The following is a 21,718-nucleotide window of genomic DNA, read 5'->3' as shown; positions in this document are numbered from 1 at the left end:
CACAGCTGCTTGAGTCGGAGAGAGCCATGGGCAGGGTGGGGTGGTCGGCACGTCGCCTTAGGGTCTAGCTTGTCTGAAAAGCGGCGGTGGGGCTTTCCCAGCGCTTTGTGCAGGCCCCTTGTGCCAGCCGTGGGCATTTCTGGTGAAGATGCTGCTGATTTCAGCCGCTGCATTACATGGTGGGAAGCACTCATTGAACACTGCCCGTGTTTGCAGAAGAGAGAGTTTGAAAGAGGGGAAAAAAGAGCTAGTCTGAGGGTTTGCTTGGACTCTCCGCCAAGGTTCGTTCACTTGCTGTTCTCCACAGGCCTGGCTTGCGTTGCCTTGGCTTCCTCTATTATTCCCTCACCCCAGACTACTGAGAGGCTTCCAGTTTGCTAACAAGGCATGTGTTATGTTGGGCGCTGCTGTTCTGTCAACAGCAATCCACGGTGCTGTGAGATCTTCACAGTTTTAGCAGCCAGTGAATCTCCGACAGGGCTGTTTTGACATTTTATACGCAGGGCTGTATGTCATGTACCCAAGAGAGCATCCACAGCCAATGGAGGCCTCATCTCATCTTCTGTCTTCGTACAGGAAGAGTGGTACCCACTGAGAGCAGTTATTGCAAGCGGCATCATCTACTGGTGGAGTTAATTGACCTCTAATTTAACAAGTAGCCATCTTTATTCTTAAGTCATGGCAGTCTCAGTTCAGCAACTAAAGGGAAGGGCAGCTGCTAGAAACTGAGGTTGCAAATCACAGAGCTCACAAGTCAACATAAATGCAAGGAACAGGAGCTCACGGAGGTACCAAGGTGGTACGGTGAGACTTCTTTAATGGAATCCACCTTCAAAAAGATCTCGAGCCATTCATTTTAGACATTGACTTACTCATCACTTGCTTACCTTAATATGCATTTTACTCCTTGCAACTTCTGTCTAGACATTTTTAGTCTGGTTTGTGAAGTGCTGTGTGTCCCTTTGTATTTTTGAAGGCAGCAGGAGCTGAGGGGCTCAATGCCCTCCAAACACAGCATCCAAAGCTGTCATCCTGTTTCAGCTGCCAGCTGTTAGTGATGTACCCACTGGACAGCGTGCTTCTCTGGGGATGCCGCCTGCTGGCGTCCTTTGTCCTTTAAATGGCTAAACCTGGGACCTGTGTTACCGCGTTGGGAGTGTTTCTGACTGTGGCTGGAATGCCAGGATTTGGTTTCCAGTCTGCACTTTGGGCTCTCCTGGTTATATTTAATTCACAAGGAGATGGGTTTCTGCTGCGCCATGTCAGAGCAGTTCGAGTGGCCTGTGTGTCTCCAGAGCTGGATGGTGGGGCGGGCAGAGACTTTGGCCTTGGGTTGCTGCAGGGTTGGATTGTCAGCTGTGAGTATTGGCTTCTGTATCCAGTTCTGCAGCTGCTCTACAGTACGACTTCAGGAAAACCATTTCCCCTGTGACTGTGTGCCAGTGCTTCCGCAGTACTGTGCAGCAGCATCACCCCTGTGCTGTGCTGTGCTCAGCAGACTTTTTTTCTTAGTCTGTGCGAAATGAGTTTAGGAATATAGTTCTGCTCATAATAAACAGTCGCTATCAAAATAAATAGTGGATGTAGCTGGCTGGAGCACTTGTTGGCAGTCTGAGGGAGGACAGGGTTTGTATGAACATGGAGACCAAACTTCCCACAGTTGTCCCAGGGCAGGAGACTCTCCGCAGTCAGGCGGAGGCAGCACAGGGAAGCAGGGCACGTGCTGCTGGGAATCTGCCCTGGCCAGGGCAAATGGAAGATTTTGACTCTCACCAGTCCAGTGAAAACAGAAAGTAAACCCTTGAAATTGAAATTCTTCCTAGGGACTGGCACCACAGTAAAGCAAGAGAGACCCCATGGAGCAACATTTGCAAAACTGTTAAGCTGGCAAAGCTCCGTCTCTGGTTTGTATCCTTGCCATGTTTAAAAATGAACAAATAAAACATAAACTTGACCGGGGGTTAGAGGCCGGGGGCAGAAAAGGCTTTCAGTTGACGGGGGTTAGAGGCCGGGGGCAGAAAAGGCTTTCAGTTGAGGCCCTTCAGGTTAAGACAAACCCAGGACTGTGGATGGAAATCATGACGACGGTTCCTCGCCTTCAGTCTGACTTTCCCTGTTTATGTTTCCCTGCCTCATTGCCAGGGTTGGCCGGGAGCCTGTTCTCTGGCCAGGGTGGGTGTGAGCCCCACAGTAGGAGACCACGCTGGATGGGACTCGGCACCACGGCCACCTGCCTTGTGCCCTCACCTCCAAGACGGATATACAGAGGAATAAGCAGCATCGCTCTAAGGCAGCGTTAGCTCTAGATACCCCATATGTTGTCTCTTGTTGTCTCTTTCCTTCCCAACTTACATTCCCGTGTACTCATTTGATGTGATGGGATGCCTTCTCTCCCCCTTTTAGCCTGTAATGGGTATTTTCTGTGCCCTTGAACTACTTAGTTTCCAGTGATGGTGAACAACAGCTAGAAAAAACAGCTGATGGTGATGATGTGTAATGTGTACAGTGTATGCAGACGGGGCACTCGTACTGCTGTAGTATCTTGGTGCCTGTATGATGTTGTGAATCTCTACAGCTGGGGCATATCCCTTGTGCTGATATTTTGATGTTTTTATTATATATGGTTATGTTTGGAGGAAATACAGAAAGGCATTACTCTCCTTGATTGAACTTAAAAATATCTTCGAAGTACCTTTGGACATTAGCTTCTTTTTTACAAGCTTCTGTATGCAGTCACGGTGTCACCCCTATCCAGGACAAGCTCAAGGAGTGACCCCGTGTGAACCTTGTGAGGTTGAACAAGTGCAGGATCCAGCACCTGGGCTGGGGCAAGCCCTGGTACCAGTACAGGCTGGGGAATTAAGGGACTGAGAGCAGCCCTGCTGAGATGGACTTGGTGGTACTGGTGGATGCAAAGCTGGACATGAGCCGGCAATGTGCATTTGCAGTCCAGAAAACCAACCGTATCCTGGGCTGCGTCACCACCTGCGTCACCAGCAGCTCGAGGGACAGCATTCTGCCCTTGTGCTCGGCTCTGGTGAGACCCCACCTGCAGTGCTGCGTCCAGCTCTGGGGTCCTTAGCATGGGAAAGACATGGACCTGTTGGAGTGGGTCCAGAGGAGGCCACAAAAATGATCAGAGGGCTGGAGCACCTCTCCCATGCAGAAAGGCTGAGAGTTGGGGTTGTTCAGGCTGGAGAAGTGGAGAAGAGATGGCTCAGGGGAGACCTTAGAGCAGCCTCCTGGTACCTGAAAGGGGCTGGCAAGAAAGCTGGAGAGAGGGGGTTTTTTTGTTTGTTTGTTTTTTACAAGGGCATGTGGTGGTGGGACAAGGGGGAATGGCTTTAAACTAAAAGTGGGTAGATTTAGGTTAAATATAAGGAAGAAATTCTTCACGGTGAGGGCGGCGAGGCGCTGGCACAGGCTGGCCAGAGCAGCTGTGGGTGCCCCGTCCCTGGGAGGGTTCAAGGCCAGGCTGGACGGGGCTGGGAGCACCCTGCTCTAGCGGAAGGTCTCCCTGCCCAGGGCAGGGGGTGGGACTAGGTGGTCTTTAAGGTCCCTTCTGACCCAAGTGGCTCGACGGTTCTGTGGCAGCCCCCACCGCAGCATGCTAGCCTCTCAGCGGCTGAGGGAAGCAGGGACACTTGTGGAGCTGGGGCTTTGCACAGGGAGTCCTTGGCAGACCTGGGAGCTGCTGGTGGGCTGGTTGCCCTAACCACAAGCCCACACTTCCTCTCCAGTGCGGGGAGAAGCGAGCTGGAACTTGGCACGCTGGAAAATATCCTCAGTGCACAGCATCCTTCCCAGGCCAAGAGCCATAAGGAGGCTTGGTGTTCCCATGGATCTACGATACATCAGGGTTCGCGTACCTCATTCATCTTTCTGTATCGTTTGGTGTTTTATAAAGCTGGTGAGAAACTTGCCCTCATGGAAGTGCTTTGCGTTTTGACTTGAATTTTTTGGGAAGGAAAAGTACTGAGCCTTTCAGAAAATCCAGGCTATTGAGTGATTAACCTTGAACTGTATCAAAATGCTCCCAGTAAAGCTTCTCAGGTTCAGTCCCCCTCCCCCGGCCCTCATCAAGAATTCATTGAAGCCATGACAGAACTCTCCATTACAGTTAGTCTTTTATCCATTTCAGCTTTCTTGATTAGGTTATCTTGAATCATTAGGGGGTTTATTTATTTTAATAGACACTTATTGGATTCATGGAAAGAGAGTTTGGCGACTAAGAAACAAGAGCTGAATATTATCTGGCTCATTTCGCACTGCAGAGAGTCCCAAACTGAGCAGAGGGAGGGGAGGCTGAGGAAGTTTGTCTGGAGGACTCCTGGGATCCTGTGTGCAGAGGGAGCTTTCTCTGGGGAGCACAGCATTTCGCTCCTCATCTTAAAAGACTTGCGTCAATCATTGCTGCTTTTTTTCCCTTTTGTCACATATGTTGACATTTTCTGCACTGATGATGTGGGTGAGGAAGTGGCCTTTTACATTTATTTTTGAGATTTATTCCTGAATCACTCTTACTAAAAACTCTTCGTTTGCCTACTCATGCTTTCACTGGAGACCCTAGAAAATGTCAGCGCAGAAAGCTCTCGGTATTAGTAGTATTGTTATTATTAATTTCAGTGGAAGTGCGGGCAAGCACAAGGTCAGTTCAGTTGCGGTTCTGTTGGGGCGCGAGGTGCCTTGTGGCCTGGCCTGAGCAGAGGGGCTGCCTGCGACCGAGCCGCATGGGCACCCCGCCGCCACCTCCTGCGGTGGCTTTCGGCAGAGATGCTGCTCCAAGCGTAAGCGCCGGCCCGTAGCCCCAGCGTGACAGAGCCTGACCTCCTCCCTCATGCCTTCGTGCCCTCCACCAGGAATTTTGTCCTTGGCTGACGGCAGGTTGGCAGGTCTGCAGGAGGCAGTCTGGGGGGGCCAGGCGTTGGTGCCTGTCTCCCCTGAGCGCTGGGAAACCCGACCTGGCGGCAGCCTGGTGCCTCTGGCTGCTGGAGCAGCCTCCCCTGCTCCGGGGTGAGTCTGGCAAGAGTGGAAGGGTCACGGTGCTGCGGCGGGCGGAGGGGTAAGTGGCAGAAAACACGGCTCACGGCTGCTGCACCAGCCAGCCGCCCCCCGGGGGGCTTGAGCGCACCCAGGCTAATGCTCCGGTGTAGTAAGCGCGCTGTTTCTTTAACAGCATAAAAGCACAATGGGAATGGCTGGCTTCCTGCAGATTTTTGTTGTTGTTTGCTTAGCTATGTGGAAATGTATTTGATTAGGAGACAGAGAGAGAGGTTAAAAATAGGACATTAATATGATATTATTTATTTTATCAAATAAAATGCGTAGAAAATGTTTATCTTGTCTCATGAGAACAACAAAAATAGAGGCTAGTGCTTTTCTGCAGCTCTCTCTTAATGAGCTGAATTGGGCTGCATTCTCGATGCCTCTAGAAGTTTTGGGGTGAAATGAAGGAGGATTTGAGCAGCATTCCTTGTAACCACAAGCACTGGGTGTGCCTGGCTGTGGAGCCAAAAGCATCGTTTAATTGTGCTGGTTTTCCTCCTCTTATTTTTAATGGAAGACATTCCCATTTGAGAACCTTAGAAGCCGAGGTTAAGGGCTGGATTCTGCCCCCCATACTGACACCGGTGCACATCAAACTTTCCTGGTAACTCTGTGGCCGACAGCTGAGGGGGCTGTTTGTGCAGTGGAGCGAGACTTGCGATGTGCCGGGGAGGCAGGACCAGAAAGGCAGCGTACCACAGATCTGGGGACGGATGTGTTACTTGCTAGGTTTTTAGAAGGCGTTCACAGAAGTTGAATTTGCTTGTAATGCAGTGAGCTCAGATGTTGTGGATGAGTGGGGGAAAAGGTGGTGAGAGAACATCTCCTTCTTCGCTTTTCCTTCTCCGTGCCAATAAATGTAGCTATAGATGAAAATTCACTGTGAATGGCTGTAGCTCCAAGAATTTCTGTATGTTAGCATTTCTTAAATGAAATCATTCTCCTGGAAAGCTCTGTGTAACATACACAGACCCAAAGAAATAAATAAAAGAAAATAAAAAAAATTGCAACCAAAAAACCCCAAGTTGAGATTTTTAACAGAAAAAGGAGATTTGCATATTAATAATTCATGAGTTCTCATTGAACATGCACGAAGAAACGGTGCTATTCAATAGAGAATACTGTCATCTGTCACTGTTTTATTTGACATTTACACTTTTTTTTTTTTTTTTTTTTTGCCTGGTACTGCAAAACTTTCTTGGACGGCATGCTAAGATTATTTAAATAAATAATTAAAAAAAATCCAACGCAGACTTTTCATCTGTGCATGGGGAAGGCGGTTACTTGCAATCATAAAGAACGTGTGAGTAAGCCGCAGCGCTGTGCTTTCTCACGTATTCACCGAAACTATCGCTTAATAAGTGGCCCCATAGATGGGTAGATAGGGTCTTGAATGGATGGGTGCGAGCATGAATGATTGAATAAATAAAGGGAAGGATCGGAAAAGAGCAGTGAAAGGACAGATTTGATGCAGGTAAGTATACACATGCAGACAGTGGGTACACGCGTGCGTGTGTGTGGGGGTGGTGAGCAAATATTGGCTGTTGTGAAGAAAGCTGCCACAAATACACTGCCATTGCCGATGCAAAAATAAATATTTATAAATGGTGTTGGGGGAGATCCAGTCCTGCACAATGTGAGACAATACAGGACATTTAGTACAATGACAATTCTGAGTTAGGCGCACCTTGCAATTTCTTGCTAATATTAGACTCATGAAAATCTTTCTGCTCTGTAGGTTAGTTATTATTTATAAAAATCACAGAACCAGCTGATACATTCATAAGCTAATTATTGTAGCAGCTGGGTACACATGGTGCAATATGTCTGAGGCTGTGAAGTATCACAGATTTCTTGGGGCCTGCTGTGGTGGGGGTGTGCTGTTGAAGGCTAGATCCCTTAATCTGATCAGCCAAGCAAATACTTTGTGGGGAAACTGGATTAATATCTCTCTAAATACCACGGATGTGCTTCACCTTCAGAACCAGGCTCCTTTAAACGTGCCATTAGCTTATGTCCTTTGGGAAACAGAGAAGTTCTCAGGTGTCCTCAGGACGGCGGGGTCTTTGCCTGGTGCCTCCCTTTGCCAGAAATTAATTTGGTTTGCTCATGTCTGCACACATGGTCACACTGCAGTCTAATCTTTTCCCTAATAGCTCCAAGGTCAGGACCTTGCATGTTGCCAGGCAAATTGAGCGCTATCCTTCTTAAAGACTAATGGCAGCGAGCGCCTAGTCTGTAATGAGGCCTGTAGTGTTGCTCTAAGTGATTGTAATGAGTGCTGATTATAACAGGGCAGATAAATCAAAATGCAGCAGTGGCCGTCGGGCTAGCCAGTCCGGCTCTGGGCAGGGGAGGTGGCCCCGGGGCCGAGCGGTCCCTGGGTGTCACACAGCCGTCCTGCCCGGGCTGGCCCCGCGCGGGGCTCTGTGTGTGCGCTCTGCTGCAGGGCTGCTCTGCCGCTGCAGCATCCCTTGGGAGGCGTTACGCGTACCTGCCGGGACGTCTGGGAGAGTTCACTCCGAGACTTAACTCAGGTCACTGAGAACAGGGAGAAACGAGAGTTTATTTTTTTCCACAGATGGTTTATTTCCTGTTCCAAAAATTATTCCCTTTGTATGGAGTAACCCCTGAGAAAACACTGTGGAGCCGGGCGATTTCTTCCTGTCTTTTCTCTAAAAGAAAGTTGTGGGTGATTTCTGAACAGAGGAAAGGAAAGGAGGAGAAACGAGGGCGAAGGATGTGGCCAAGCCGCATTAAAATGCAGACACACCTGGCTGAGAGATTACCCAAATACCAGTTAAAACACTTTGAAAATATAATACAAATTTCCACCCCACCCCGCCCCAAGTAAATGATTAGATCGCTTGTTTTCATCCTTGCCCCCCCACCCCCCCCACCCCTCCTAGTTTATTGCAAGAAAGGATCAGGTCTGCACAAATGTGGCCTCTCACTTGTAAAAACAAGGCAGTGTTGTGTTACAGATTAGTTTATAAATCCCTGGTGGCTTCACAGTTCAGTGCCTACAGCTGCTGCAGATGGGCCTGGGTTTTTGTCTCTTCGCTGTGCTGCAGCCGGCAGTTGAAGGAGAAAATGGAATGATCAGGTTATTAACATGTAGGCCGTGAGGAAGAGGCTGCACAATGAGAACAGCTGGTGTTGGTGTCTTGGCTGATGCAGCGGAGATAATCAAATCTTGCCTTTTTTGGGGGGGTGAAGGCAGAAGACACAGTGGAGAGTGAGACAAATAATGGCTTACGATATTATATACGGGGTTTAGAGTGCACAGTAGAAGTTGTCAATGGCTTACAAGTTGTTACACAAAAAAGCAATACCAAAAAACCCCTGCACGGACTGGAATTGAACCTGGCTGTGCTGCTTGCTTTAGGCGCTGTTAGAAGAATGCAGTTTTGGCTACTTCTCATACCGAATGGCTTTAACATTGATCAAGCTATCTTTTAGGTATTGTAAGGTGCCTGTCAAAACGGTGTCAAAATGCTGAGCTGTAGTTTGAAAATGATGGGTTATAAAGCTACTAGGTAAAATATTTTGACAGGAGTCAGTAAGGCGTGTTGACAGCATCCTCAGCATTATCTTCTCATATTCTGTCATTTGCATCGCGTCTCCTGCGCGCAGGCACGGAGGGGAGCCACTGGCTGTGTCCCTAGCCCTGGCAGGCACAGCCGCAGCCACCATCCCTGCTGTACCTGCCGGGGATGCTGGGTCACCGCCAGTCACACTCGGCGCGCTTGGGGCTGTCCTCGTCTTAACCGCCATCGCCACGGTGCTGGCCGCGTGGCTTGGTGTCACAGAGCTGCTTCCTCTCCCTGCCAGGGGTCTGAGCTCTCGGCCCCCATGGAGAGATCCTCCAGCATTCCATACGATGCTAATTTTTTGATGGCATTTCAAACGAACCTCAAAACAATATAGCGGGAATAAAACCTGCTATTATTGCAATGTGTAGTTGCAGTAATACTACATTATTATTGTATTATCATACATACAATGGTAGGTATTGTCATTAGCATCACCTCCGCCTAGATCGCCCTAGCAACTTCTGCAGAATGCGGTTCGCTGCTTTCATACTAAATACTAGAGGATTCCCTTTCTGTGAGGTTGTACCTTCCAAGTGGCCATTGGATTATTTAAAGCTGTCAAATTTTAGTGGGGCTGGGAGCTGGGAGAGCCAGTGCAACATATTGACAGCGGACCAGAGGTCTTTACTTAGTAGTATCTTCTTTTGAGCGTTTTCAGTAGTGGTTGAAGGGCTGGTCCTGCAGCTGCAGCCCTTAGCATGCAGGTTGTTAGCCAGCCTCGGGATGGGATGAAGAAGTAAAGGGGCTCTGAAACGGAGGTGAAGTTGTGCCTTTATTTCAAAGTTGTATTCTATAGGAAGAGTATTTATATCCAAGCATTTTAAACATGGTGTGGTTATGACAGGGGGCAAGATGCTGTGCTTCCTGGTTCCTGTTAAGCACTGTGGGTTGTTTCTGTTTCTCCAGCTTGCAGGAAATAAAATACATCACGGATTTGAGAGCAAAGGGCGGCACCTGAGGGTATGGGGTTCTGTGTGAGATGAGAGCAGCAAACTTTGCAGCGTAGGGCTTTTAAGTCCAGCTGACCTTCCACTGACACCTGGCTCCTTGGTGCTCGGTGAATTAACTATGCTGACCTTACCTCTGCAGGGCTGGCTGTGTGAGCTGCTTCGCTGGAAAGAAAACCCCAGCCCTGAAAACCGCACCCTTTGGGAGAACCTCTGCACTATCCGCCGCTTCCTGAACCTTCCCCAGCACGAGAGGGATGTGATCTATGAGGAAGAGTCCAGACATCATCACAGCGAGCGTATGCAGCACGTTGTCCAGCTCACTCCTGAGCCCGTGCAGGTCAGAGCGCTAATTTCCTTCTCGGGGTGTCTGCGGGAGAACAGCATGCTCGGGTAACACGGGAGTTCTGAAGAGTGTAACATGGGGAAGTGCTTAAAAGTACTTCTAAAGTTACTGTGGTGAGCATTTTGTGGGGAACAGGTCTTCGTTTCACAGCCTCCTTAGGATTGTTTTTCTCGTCTATACAGTCTTGGTGACTAGTACAAATTTTTGGTTTGTACACCCTTGTTCTGTCCTTCTCTCAGGTCTTAACAGAATGAGTAGTAGATAGATACAAGTATGTGTAGGGCAAAGAAAGTGAAAATACCATGAGACTTCTTATCTTTGCAGTTCCAGCTTCAGTCAGAAGGGAAAATCAGCCTTAAGGGTATTCCTAATAACTAGCCATGCATGCCACAAAGCCAAACATCTGCAGATGGTCAAGAGAGGCTCAGGAGATATTTTTTCAATCTCAAAAGCTCAGGCGACACCTTCCACAGCAGACCTTCCTTTTGGATTGCTGCTGGCACTCAGTTCACCTGATTCTCATTGATTGTCACCTGATTCCATTCACCTGTTCCCGTTGTGTGACCACTCTCGGAGAGCTGTCAGTACCACGTTTCTCTGATAGTCTCACACTTCCTCTTCCCTCTGCTCTTCCCATTGTCGTTTGATGGTGGCTTGCACCTCTTGCTGTGAACTTTGGCATTCAGCCTCTATTCTTTGTCGCTGCTCTTACTCTGCTACTGCTAGCACTGCTGCCAGCTATGTAGTCACCTTTTCTCAGAGGCAGGAGGGTTTTCTGTCTTGTTTCTGCGCCTTCTGAAACGTGTTGGTCTCACCCAGATGAGTTACTGCCTAGTTCAATCTCCTTTGTCTCTTCTGCTGCTGACTTCCTCCTTGCTTTCCATTTGGCCTTCACCTGGAAGAAAAAAGGTGTTTCTTGGCGTTCAGGTTCTTGGAGCTATAAAGCAGGGGAAGTAATCTGAGCAATTAACGTTGCAAGTTTTGTCTTCTGTGTTGCCAAAAATTTGTGGGATCTTGGAGGCAATGAGCTACAAAAGGGTGAAAGGCCAAGCTGACATGTGGGAAGACAACTAGAGCTGCGTAGTTTTGGACATACTAACCTAGTTCTGGTGCCCACAGCAAGTAGGAATATCCTCTAAGGGACAGTTTGAAGAAAAAGTTTCCCTGAGCTCCTGTGGGTGACCTTGATGATTAGCCTACTTGCCAAAGCCTTCTGCACATCACTTTTCAGTGTTGTGCAGGTTGGCTCTTGTGAGTGACACGTTACACTGCATTGGAATGAAATGCATTTGTATTTGTCAGCAAGTTACAAAGCCATGGATTAATTATTTATTACAGTCAAAATATGAAAAATGAAGAAAAATAAATGGAACCAGCTGGCAACTACGTACAGCAAAACTCTGGAGACCCTGGTATACAGTTGATAACAGTAGGCTTGTGTTTTGGGGGTGCTGCATTCTAAAGCCATGTTTGCCCATCCAAAAACCCCAGTAGGTTTCCGAGTGGCACGCTACCAGTGCGAGACACAGGAGGCTTGCTGTCCACCTGCTCCCTACTGTCAAAAGATACCCTGCACCAAGCGATTTTTGTGTAGTTTTTAGTCTCTGGGAGTTGCATTGTTTCAAGCAGCGAGGTTTGTTTCTTGGCTTTGCTGCAAGGGTCACTATTAGGTAATTAGACGTGAAGAATCAATGACAGCAGCCAGAGATGTAAAGCTGAGGTCCTCACACTTGCAGCCATTGGAGATTTTGTGACACTTTACATAAGGGTAGGGGTCTTGGGCCCCACTCCTGGCCGAACTCCAGGCCAAGTAATTACATTCTGCCTATCTGAAATTCCCCCTGTAGTGTCAAGTGGGAAAGCAGCTCTCATTTCCTGCTCAAAGCGGCAGCGGGTGCGGGATGTCTGCCACGGTGCCTGGCTGTGTTTTAGCAGGGGATGGAAACATCCAAGGGCTGCAGTCACTGACTGACTTTGCTTTGCAGGCTTTGCTAGTGGAAGGTACACTGTAAGTCAAGCCCTTACCTGCAGCCTTGATGTCAAGATGACAGTCCTTTGAAGAAGGTACAAGCAGCCGCGCTGTGAATAGCAGCAGGTGCAGTACTGTAACACCAGAGCGGGCAGGAGGCTCTTAGCTCTGCTCGCTCTCTGCCCCCCGCCTCATCTTTCTCTCTGCTGTGATGGATTTGACGTGTGTTCGGTAACTTGTGTCTGATGCTTGAGTCTGCTGCTCTTCCAGCTGTGAGACTGGGCGGGAGAGCCTGAGAACAGACTGCCTCGCGCTGCTGCCAGAGCTCCCTGCCACCACGATCGGGCCCTCTCTGGGCCGGGGACACCCCTCTGTCAGTCTGAAGGACTTGGAAGAAATTCCTGGCAGTCGTCACAAGAGGCATAGAATCATAGAACAATTCAGGATTTAAGTTGGAAAAGACCTTTAAGATCATCAAGTCCAGCTGTTCACACAGCACTGCCCAGCCCACCGCTCAGCCGTGACCAGGCAAAAGATAAATTTCAGCGTTTTCACTGGTGTGGCTTCTTGGAAACGGCGGAGATTTCACTGTGATGGGTTTTGTGTAGTTCCTTTGCCGATGACAGGGTTGGGCACACCTTTGGTGAGGGGGTGACCCCAGGGCCGGGGATGGTTTCTGCCCTCTGACGGCAAGGAGTGCGCAGTGGGGCAGCTGTAGTGCTGTAGAAGATGAGCTGGACGCAACTTGTCTCTTGATCTTTAAGGAATTGTTTCTTCTGTGGCAGGTTCTTGCCCTCTGTTCGGTATTAGTAGCCTGTACCTCACTGTTTAGCTTTAGGTTCAGGGCTTTAAAAGGAAACGTTTTCATTTTTTCTCTGTTCCAGTAGATTTTTCCCATCAGCCGTGTATTAATCCATTTAATCAAATATTTTCCTGTTTTTGAAATGAAAAATGTCTATAGTGGAAGCTGAGTGCACAAGAAATTCCTCCCTGCACACTTGATTTATTTGTTATTGTGCTGAGGAGTCATAAAATGTGAGCCCTGTGGAGCTCTGTGACATGGCTGTGTTCTCTGGCAGCGTCGGCTGTGACCATGCGGATGTGCCGGAGTGCCGATTTTCCTTCACATGCTGGTTGCAGAGCGCACGCTACACCTACATGTTGCTGTGTACGCAGGCTGAGCTTGCCGCAGCCACTCACGTGGGTTTTAAGGAAATTCAGGCGTGCGCTAAGGAAGGGGCTCTTCCTCCCGCCCGCCCTGTGCAGTGCAGTGTGATCACGGCGGGCTGCGGCAGGACTAGGGAAAAGAACTGGGAGGCTCTTGCCAGCTGGGCACAGCAAGGTCAGCACCTCTGATTTACGGAGTGCCTGCGGGCTCCTGGGGGGTGGGAGGGTGTGCTGGAAAGCATTACTGTATGTTTTCCCTGTTCTCTCCTCTTCCGCCACCATCAGACGTGGTGGTAGAATCTTTGATCTGGCCTGGCCTGGCTTTCGTGGAGTTCTTGGGACAGCCCGCGTGCCAAGTAGTCACTCAGCAGCAAGCAGCCCTCGCGCTTCGGCATTTGGCGTCCTGCTCTGCAGAGGTGAGCGCACCCGGGCTGACTTTCTGTCCCTCGCTAAATCCCACCGTTCCCAGGCTGTGCGGTGGCGTGGGACCTCTCGGAAGTGTTAATGCCGAGAAGTGCCTGCAGCCGCTGCCCGTTGCCAGCCGGGGATTTGGTGTTTGCTACAGACATGTTGGGACATAGGAAATCTAATTTCTCTCCCTTCTCCTACTATTCGTCTGCTGTGTCAAGGTGACCACACCAGAGAATAACTGTCTTGCCTTGCACTTCAGTACAGTGCTAATTCGTTGTTAATTGCTGGGGCAGAGAAACCTGACTCAGCTGGGAGGATGATGAATCAGGCTGTTGTCTCTGGAGTGTCAGGGTGGATAAGCCAGTTCTCTGGAGCGATGAGCCACCGCTGCAGCAAGGTACCTGCTACTGAGAGAGCAGGGAAACCTTGTCTTTCATTTTTCTGCGTAAGCTGACAGATAGGTTTGCTGGAGCTGGTGGGTACGTGCTGATTGGAGAGCAGTCAGATGTTGACTTGAAAGAAGCGGGAATGGTTTTCACATGCTTTCTGATACACTGTTACTTTTGTCACTTTTTAAAATTATGCCCCTCTGCCCTTTCTTTCTCAGAAGCTTTGATTTAGGCAAATTGGCACTTCATAATAGTTCAGATTGTAAATCATGGGGGAACATTAGTAAATAAAAGAAGGCATAGCACAAAGCTGTAGGAAGGCTCTTTTGTATTGTGTGTTCACTGCAAACATTGTGGTCGCTCTTTAAATATGCGGAAAATAACATACCACAGAAGTAAATGAAATACTAATTTTGTCATTTTGTGAGGGATGGAAGGGAACAAATATTTTAGAAATGACAATGAAATACAAAACAGCCGAACATGGAGCCCTCATAAAAATGGGTCAAGGCAAGTGGAGATGGCAAGCCAATGAAACTAATTTCATATTCTCTTTCTAGAAGTAATAAAGAGGGGAATGAACACCACAGTAGTGCTTCCTAATGAAATATCTGATTCTAAACAATGTCTTAGAGTTCATGGGTCACATAATGCGTAGCATGCAGATGGAAAAAACAGACTTGAGATTTCTTCTCTTAAAAGATAATATTAATTAATAATACTTAGGCAATCATAGATGATGAGTGAAGCAAAGCTGTGTTATTCCATAGGGGAACACGGTGTGCTTAATGATCTATAGGATGAAGCGCAGAGAGCGGTTTTGGCGTGTTTGTGTGGGTTACAGAAGGGGATTTCGCATACTGGAAAGGAGGACTGAGTTGTCTGGGAGATGCGGACGGAAAACTATTTCCCCAAACCATGCTAGCTCTCTGACTTGCGTGCTTACTTTTCTCTCTAGCCAAATTTTTTTCTGGGGATGGTGTAGCCTGCGATTCGTTCTTAATGGCTGCACCCTGATAGTTTTGCTTTTTCATTATTTCTCTGCAACAGAAAGACAGACCATAGGTGGATACCCACTGCTTTTTGATTCCTCAGCTCCTTATTCCATGGCTGGATGTGATGGCTGCTCAGACAAGTGTGGTCAAGACTGGTGAGACACTTGTACTCGACAAGGCCAGGTGGACTTTCAGGGCTATTTGTATCACAGGTTTATTTGTTCCACTCAAAAAGCTCAGAGCTTTTGTTGAGGTGGGTTGCAGCTGGAGTGTTTATTTTTTCTTCAGTTTAGAACTACAGGGGAGAATGCTTGTCCGAGCAAGATCTGGGGATTAGTTGAGTGGAGAATATCTGTCTTCCTTGGTTGTTACGTTATCTGGAGTTCCAGCCTCTCTCTCTCATCAAGATTAGACAATAGAAGTCAATTCCGGTATCTCCTTTCAACCTAAACCATTCAAGAACCACTGAAAAAGATCTCAAGCTGTGTGACTTCTATTTCTGTGCAGTATTAGAGCTGAAGGCAATACATATTGCAAGTCCCATGGCATTTATCTCTGTCTTGCGTGCGTCTGCTTTTGGGTGGGGATAAGGGACTGTCTTTCTTTGCAGCAAGCAGTACGTGCAGAACTCCGGGGGGGCTTCCACTTGTGAGCTGCTCTCTCATACCGCGCCAGTACCTGCGCCCTGCAGCCGGGCACGCTGCGTTTCGAGCAACCGCTGTGGCTGCATGCTCTGCGTTTCCATCCTTTCGGTGCACACCATTTTCCTGGTGGGCCACAGTAGCTCAGGAGCCTCGTGGGAGATTTGACAAAAGCAACAGGAGCACGTATCAGGCAGCAAGCCCCTTTGGTTCGGCTCTGAGGTGTCCGATAGAGCTTCTCATGATTGATAGTTACCACAATTGCAGCAGAAAGCTGCTGAGCTCTGACTGCTATAGGCAAACCTGCCTACTGTGCCTTCTCAGCTGTTTCTGTTTAGTGTGGATATCTAATGTGGCTGAAAAGTGCTGCTGATCTTTATTAACTTTAAGCCTGTGATTCCCGTTGAAATGATAGCGGGGAGTGTACTTGCAACTAAAGCAAAACTGCTTCTGTTCTGAAATTAGTTTAGGTTTAATCCTATTCCATTTAACCCTAGAAATGGGAGATCAAGTAACGTGAATTGTTTTGGTTTTTTCTGAGGTGGCAAGTTTAGGCTTGTCAAAATGATATGTCCCTTCCATGTCTGTTCAGACTGCCGGACCTGTGAGGCCACCTCAGTGCCGCCTGCTCCCAGACAGCTTTCATCTGGTCCAGGATCGCCTGGAAACAGGGCAGGAATGAGGTGGGTCTCATAAGCAGGGGAGCCCTGAGAGCACGGCTGGTGGGTTTTTTTACCAGCTTCTTGCAGCGAAGGTGACCGTGAGGGTGCTGGCAGCGCGGCAGAGGCAGGGGTGCTCCCTGGAGCAGTGTGCTGTGGCGCAGGTCTGCCCAGGTGGTGGCTTGTGGGGCTGCCCTAGAGCAGCGCTGCCTGGGCTGCCCCAGCTCCCACGGGGCAACACTCCAGGCAGAAGCTTCGCTTAAAATCTGGACGTGCAGACTTAGCACTGCAGAGACGTGGCAGTCATCGGCAGGGTGGTGGCCGGCGTTGGCGTCACTCTGACAGGTTGTCCCTTTCGCCACTGACATCAGCGTAGCTCTGGCCCCTGTCAACCCTTTTGCCTTTCACGCACAATTTGACCAGTTTTAGCCCTCATTTCTTCAAGTCCTGGCCCTCTCATAAATGCTCAGCTGCCAGCGCTGTAAGGGCTCAGAGTAGGCTGAGGACGAGCAAACATCTATAGCAAAATTACTAAACAAAGCTCTTTAAGTTCACATAAGCTTTGAAGCTTACTGGCTGGCAGCAACCAGATCTTGAAGGCTGAAAAGCTACTAGATGAGCCTCTGTTCCATTGACATTTGAAAATTTTTGCAGTTAAAAATAACACTCTTTCTAATTTCATTTTAATACCTTGTAAATACTCCCTGTCCCTCATATTTGCACATAAACAATAATATCAAGCTTTAGAGATGCGTAAATGCTTATGGACTACTGGCTGTACGCAACATTTTATTCTCGGGCTCCTCGCAGAAATCTTAGGCTAAAGTCAGAGCCCTGGATCATTGCAGCTGGCCTTTCTGTGCAGACAGGCAATGGTGAGAATTACATGGGGGGGGAAAGAAGCTTGTGTTGTGCTACCAGAGCATGTTGCACTGCTTGTCCCCCGAGGACCGAGTGCCAGTGAGCTGCTCGTCCTCCCGTGTCGCACAGCATCCCCCAAGGAAATCGGCAGCTTCTGGGCAGCGCTGGGAGTTAGGCTGTGACAGAGCAGGATGCAGATACTTTTGTCTCCTTGCCCCGGGCCAGTCCTTTTGGAAATTCATTGATGTGGACTTTCCCTGCCCGCCCATTCCCCCTTCTTTTTTTCTTGTTCTTTTTTCCACCTGAGTGGTTGGAAATACCCAGAGACTGTGACATGTGCAGGGAGAAGTTTTTTTCAGGGTTAGTATGCTGTGCATGTTGTTCCAGGTTTGTATGGACTTTTACAGGAACTGCAGATTGAAATGGGAAATGTTTTTGTGTGTGTGCACTATTCTGACACATCAAGTACCCAGAAGTACAGTAGCGTGTATTTTTTCTCACAGCCATCTATGCTTAGTGTTTCAAAGAATATTCCAAAATATCTTGGCACAGACAAAGCGAAGCTGTTTGCAAGATCCCTAGCTGTGGAACAACAAAGGCTACATTCTCAACACACATCACACATGACTTTTATTAAAGCCTTAAACAGAAATCAGATAATGTATTTAGAAAATTGAACTTAGCCGTTTATGATGCTACTCACATTGTGAAACGAAGTAAGTATCCTCCTGTGCCTCCTTTCCAGTGTCTTTTCCCCCAATTCGACTCACATCTTCATGTTTTAAATTAGAAGGTAAAAATCTTACGGTTAAGTACAAATAAATACATTTTAAAACCAGCAATCTGGGACTGACTCACATCTTGGTGCCTAACTTAACAAGGGATTTGGCGTTCAGAAACCAAGGAATGCAAGCACCTGTAAGGTGCCTCTGGTGGAGTGTTCAGAAGCTTGAAAGATCTAAAATCATTTTTCACCTCTTACCATTACGTATGGCAGAAAGGATGTGGTAAATCACAGGACGTATCCTGGGTATTGCAGACCCAGCCAACTCATGAACTTTGTGTCAAAAAACATTCCTTGGTTTCCAGTTCGGACTAAATTTTGGCTTATGATGCTTTTTGTACCATCATAGTACAAAACAATGTTGACACCCTTTAATTTTCTGGTTGCTTTTTCTCACATTGATTGTTTGGATGCTCTTACGAGGCCATGCCCATTTGGTGTGCTGCACTCTGGAATCCAAGGCACATGGGCGGGGAGGGGCGCGCCAAGCCCCTTTCCTTGCTGCCACCAGTGCCGCGGGCGCTGAAGCGGGCGAGCACGTTCTGTGGAAAGGCTTAGTGCAGACCCTAGGCATTAGGGGCTTTTATGCGAGCTGTGTGGCTAAGTTGCTCGGTTTGGTCTGGAAAACCTTTGTCTTCTCAGTCTTGCTTGGGAAAAGCTTGGCAACATAGATTTCTTTTTCCTTCTCGGGATTTTGGAAATTTTTAGATTGGAAAGATGCAGAGTATCGCGGAGGTGCCTTGTGCTGCTGCAGGGTGCGGTGAGGAGTTGCATCCTGCCCAGGAGGAGTAAGAGCTGGTTCCTCTTTCTGTGCTGCGTTGAGGGAAGCTGCGGTGGCGACTGCGAATCCATCCGGTTGTAGCAGAAAGAAAGAGACACACTTAAAATTCCAGGACTTGACAAGCCCCATAAAAAGATTTGTCTGGACAGCACTTCACTGGTTAAGTGCTAGGTTATTATTATTATTATTTATTATTTATTTCCTCCTCTATTTTTCCTCTTACTGAGCAAGCAGGAAATATCTTTGTTCTTTCATTTTGGAAGTGAAATAAATGTATTCCCTGCAGCATTTGAAATTTTAATAATCCATAATAAATAAAATCATATCTAATAACATAACTGCTTTCAATTGGCAACGCGATCTCCTAGATGCATTGCAATGGCAGAAACATAAATAGTTGCAGCCTCTGAAAGCCTACTTCCTATTTGCTAAATATACTTGGCTTGCTTTAAATTCCTTTGTGTGCAGTCATTAATACAATCCTCTTTGACAGCATTTAATTAAAGTGCTTTTCTCTATTAAATTCATTAAAACTTTTTTTTTTTTTTTTGGTATACAACTGTTTCCCAGACACTGAATGTTAAGGACCTGTAGGCCTCTCTTTAAATAACTTCTCTCTCCTTGTTGTAAATTGTTAATTAAATTTAACTTAGACTGTTTAAAGATGGCTTGGAAAAGAAAACCAGATTTCAGGATATGGTCTCAATCATGTCTGATTTTTTTTAACACAATTTTTTCCATGTAGTTATAGACTGTGTGTTATATTGTTTATGAATGTTGCTGTACTTTCAGCTGGAACCAAGCAAAGAAATACCCTAAAAAGCTCATTTCCATCTCACTTGAAAAATTTCCATCTTTTTAGTGCAGTTCCTTAGCCTAAGAGTATTTGCATGGGGGAGTAAGGAAGGAGGAGCTGTTTAGTATTAATAGATTATTGACAGTTTAATGTCTTGGCACCTAGACAGCCCATAAGGTATAATAAACAGGAAGCCGTCTGACGTGAGCACAGTCAATAGCGTATTCAATCAGAACCTTTCAGTTAATTGCTGGTTGACCTCAGACATTTCCTTTAAGTGAAACTGTCCTTCACTCCGATCTCATCTGGGTTGCAGGGTTTAATTTGAGAATGCCCTTTCCATATGGCAGCTCGTGCATACGTTCCTGGTTGGATTTTTGCTTTGCCCCAGCGCGCTGCGTTGCATGAGCCACCGTCTGCCCGGAGCGCTGCGAGACACACGGGGACGCGGCATGTGCGTGCCACCCTGGCGGGGGCTGCGGGCACAGGCTGCCCGGCCGGGCGGCGGCACCGTGGTTGGGGCAGGCGGGCTGGTAAGCTGAAGTCAGAGGTGTTTTCAGAGCAGCTGAGCCTCGGAACGCCCCCCGAGCGTTGTGGATGGGGTTAGGCACAGCCGCGGTGCCCGGGCACGCGCTGGGCAGGCACTGCGGCGTTGCGGGGACCTGCCGTGGCCTCCGCAGAGGAGATGTGCCACAGCCCAGCGCCCGTGCGCTGGCACGGGGTGGGCACCGCCGCTGTCCCACCCGCGGGCACGGCTTCCCCCTGTGTCTGCACCATGCGAGCCAGGTTGCTGTTCAGTTTCCCTAATTTTTGTGCTTAGCCATTCTAGTTTTTTCGGGCTGCGTATCTCGCGGAGCTCTAGATAGGCACAAAGGCCAGCAGGCAGGAAACCGCACGGGCAGCCCCTGCCCCGACTGACGGGAACCGTCTGCGTATCTGGGGAGGGAACCTCCACGGAAGTCTCTTCTAGCAAGTCTGCTGCGTCTGGATTTGTCTTCCTTTCCCTCCAACCGTTGGCTTCAAGTGCGTGTGTTTTCCTTGCGCAGGTCGGGCGGGGGTCAGCCGTGCAGCCCTCGTTTGCAGCAAATGGCTCTGGATTTCCTGACGGCAGCGCGTGCTGCCCTGTGAAAGCGATGCTGCGGTGCCAGAGCAAGATGCATTTACATTTCACTCAGTCAGGAGTCATTTTTTTTTTGTCTCTAGGTCTTGCAGTGATTGTGTGTTTTAGCCACTTATCATGCATGCAGACTGTGGTTTGCTGAAAGGGCTATTCTTGTTTTTAATCTCTAATTTTTCCCTGGTTTTGATTAATTTCAGAGTGGTTGTCTTTGTCCCTCTGCGTAAAAACAAACTGCTTATGCCTTTTTAAAGGCCTGATTAGCCCTGGGGAAGTGTTGCTGACTTGGAGTAATGTTATTCCTGGTGTTCCCCTGTTTAAATGAGATCAGGAGTAAGAATGCGGCGTCGCTGTGCTTGGGATCCATTAAAGTCCGGTCTGGAGCTCTGACTGAGGCAGGTTGTAAATTTTTCGGGTTCATGCGTGTTGGAAAGGTGAGGGGGAGCAGTTTTCAGATGGTGCCTCTTTTCTGGGAAGATTCAAAGATAAGAGAGGCTTGGTGTCATTCTTTCTGGAGAGAATGGAACAAAACCATGGTGAGATGGAGCGGAACCAAGGCAGAGATCCCAAGGTAGGTGTGTGTCCCTGGGGCCGTCAGCCCCAACACACACGCTCCGCTCCCAGGTGGCTCTGGCCAGAATACACTAGAAAGTACTTTCTGGTTTTATCAGACTTACTGGCCAAGCTGCTAATCAGTATTACATAGACCAAAGGACTCCCACATGCAATAAAAGTCACAAGCTTTATTGGATTTCGAGATAGGAAAGATTCACGTCCAGCTCCTTTTATAAACTGCATTACGTTTCATTCTTTCAGAGCTCCCACCAGTACAGCCCTTTGTAAATACGACGCTGACAGAGTTAGTAGGTGCGTAGATGGGTGGCTGTGAGCTTCTCTTCCTTGGCTGGTACAGCCTAGAGCTACAGAAGTGCTTGAGCTGGGTTTAAGGGGTTGCTGACATTTCTGAAATACTGAAAGAAAAAAAAAATACGTTGGTGCTTTTTAAATTATTATATTCAGTTAAGATAATAATAATAAAAAGGTTTGTGGCAGTTTAGAGCAACATAATGCTTTAAAGGAAAATAGGAAGAATTCAAAGAGCAAAAGTTGTTCTGAATAAAAGCAACCAGAATATGCTGTTTCGTGAAAAACGCCTGAACAACCGCTTGAACTTTGTCAGAATATCCACCCCCCTGCTGCCCCAGGCAAACAG

The 21,718-nt window shown here is 48.1% G+C and overlaps 1 protein-coding gene across 1 annotated transcript in view; it reads left to right on the top strand.

Annotated features, from left to right (window-relative positions):
- The window catches only part of SATB2 (SATB homeobox 2), a 134,131-nt gene that overhangs the window by 100,828 nt on the left and 11,585 nt on the right, over positions 1-21,718 (top strand). The window contains exon 11 of the mRNA XM_037398642.1: positions 9,732-9,929. Coding sequence (XP_037254539.1) covers positions 9,732-9,929 — 198 coding nt within the window. The remainder of the gene's footprint in view (positions 1-9,731; positions 9,930-21,718) is intronic.

Source organism: Falco rusticolus, chromosome 8 (assembly GCF_015220075.1).
Source record: "Falco rusticolus isolate bFalRus1 chromosome 8, bFalRus1.pri, whole genome shotgun sequence".
In the NCBI taxonomy this organism is placed as follows: Eukaryota; Metazoa; Chordata; class Aves; order Falconiformes; family Falconidae; genus Falco; species Falco rusticolus.
Note: the sequence above shows the minus strand (reverse complement) of the source record. Positions and strands in the feature narration are given on the sequence as shown.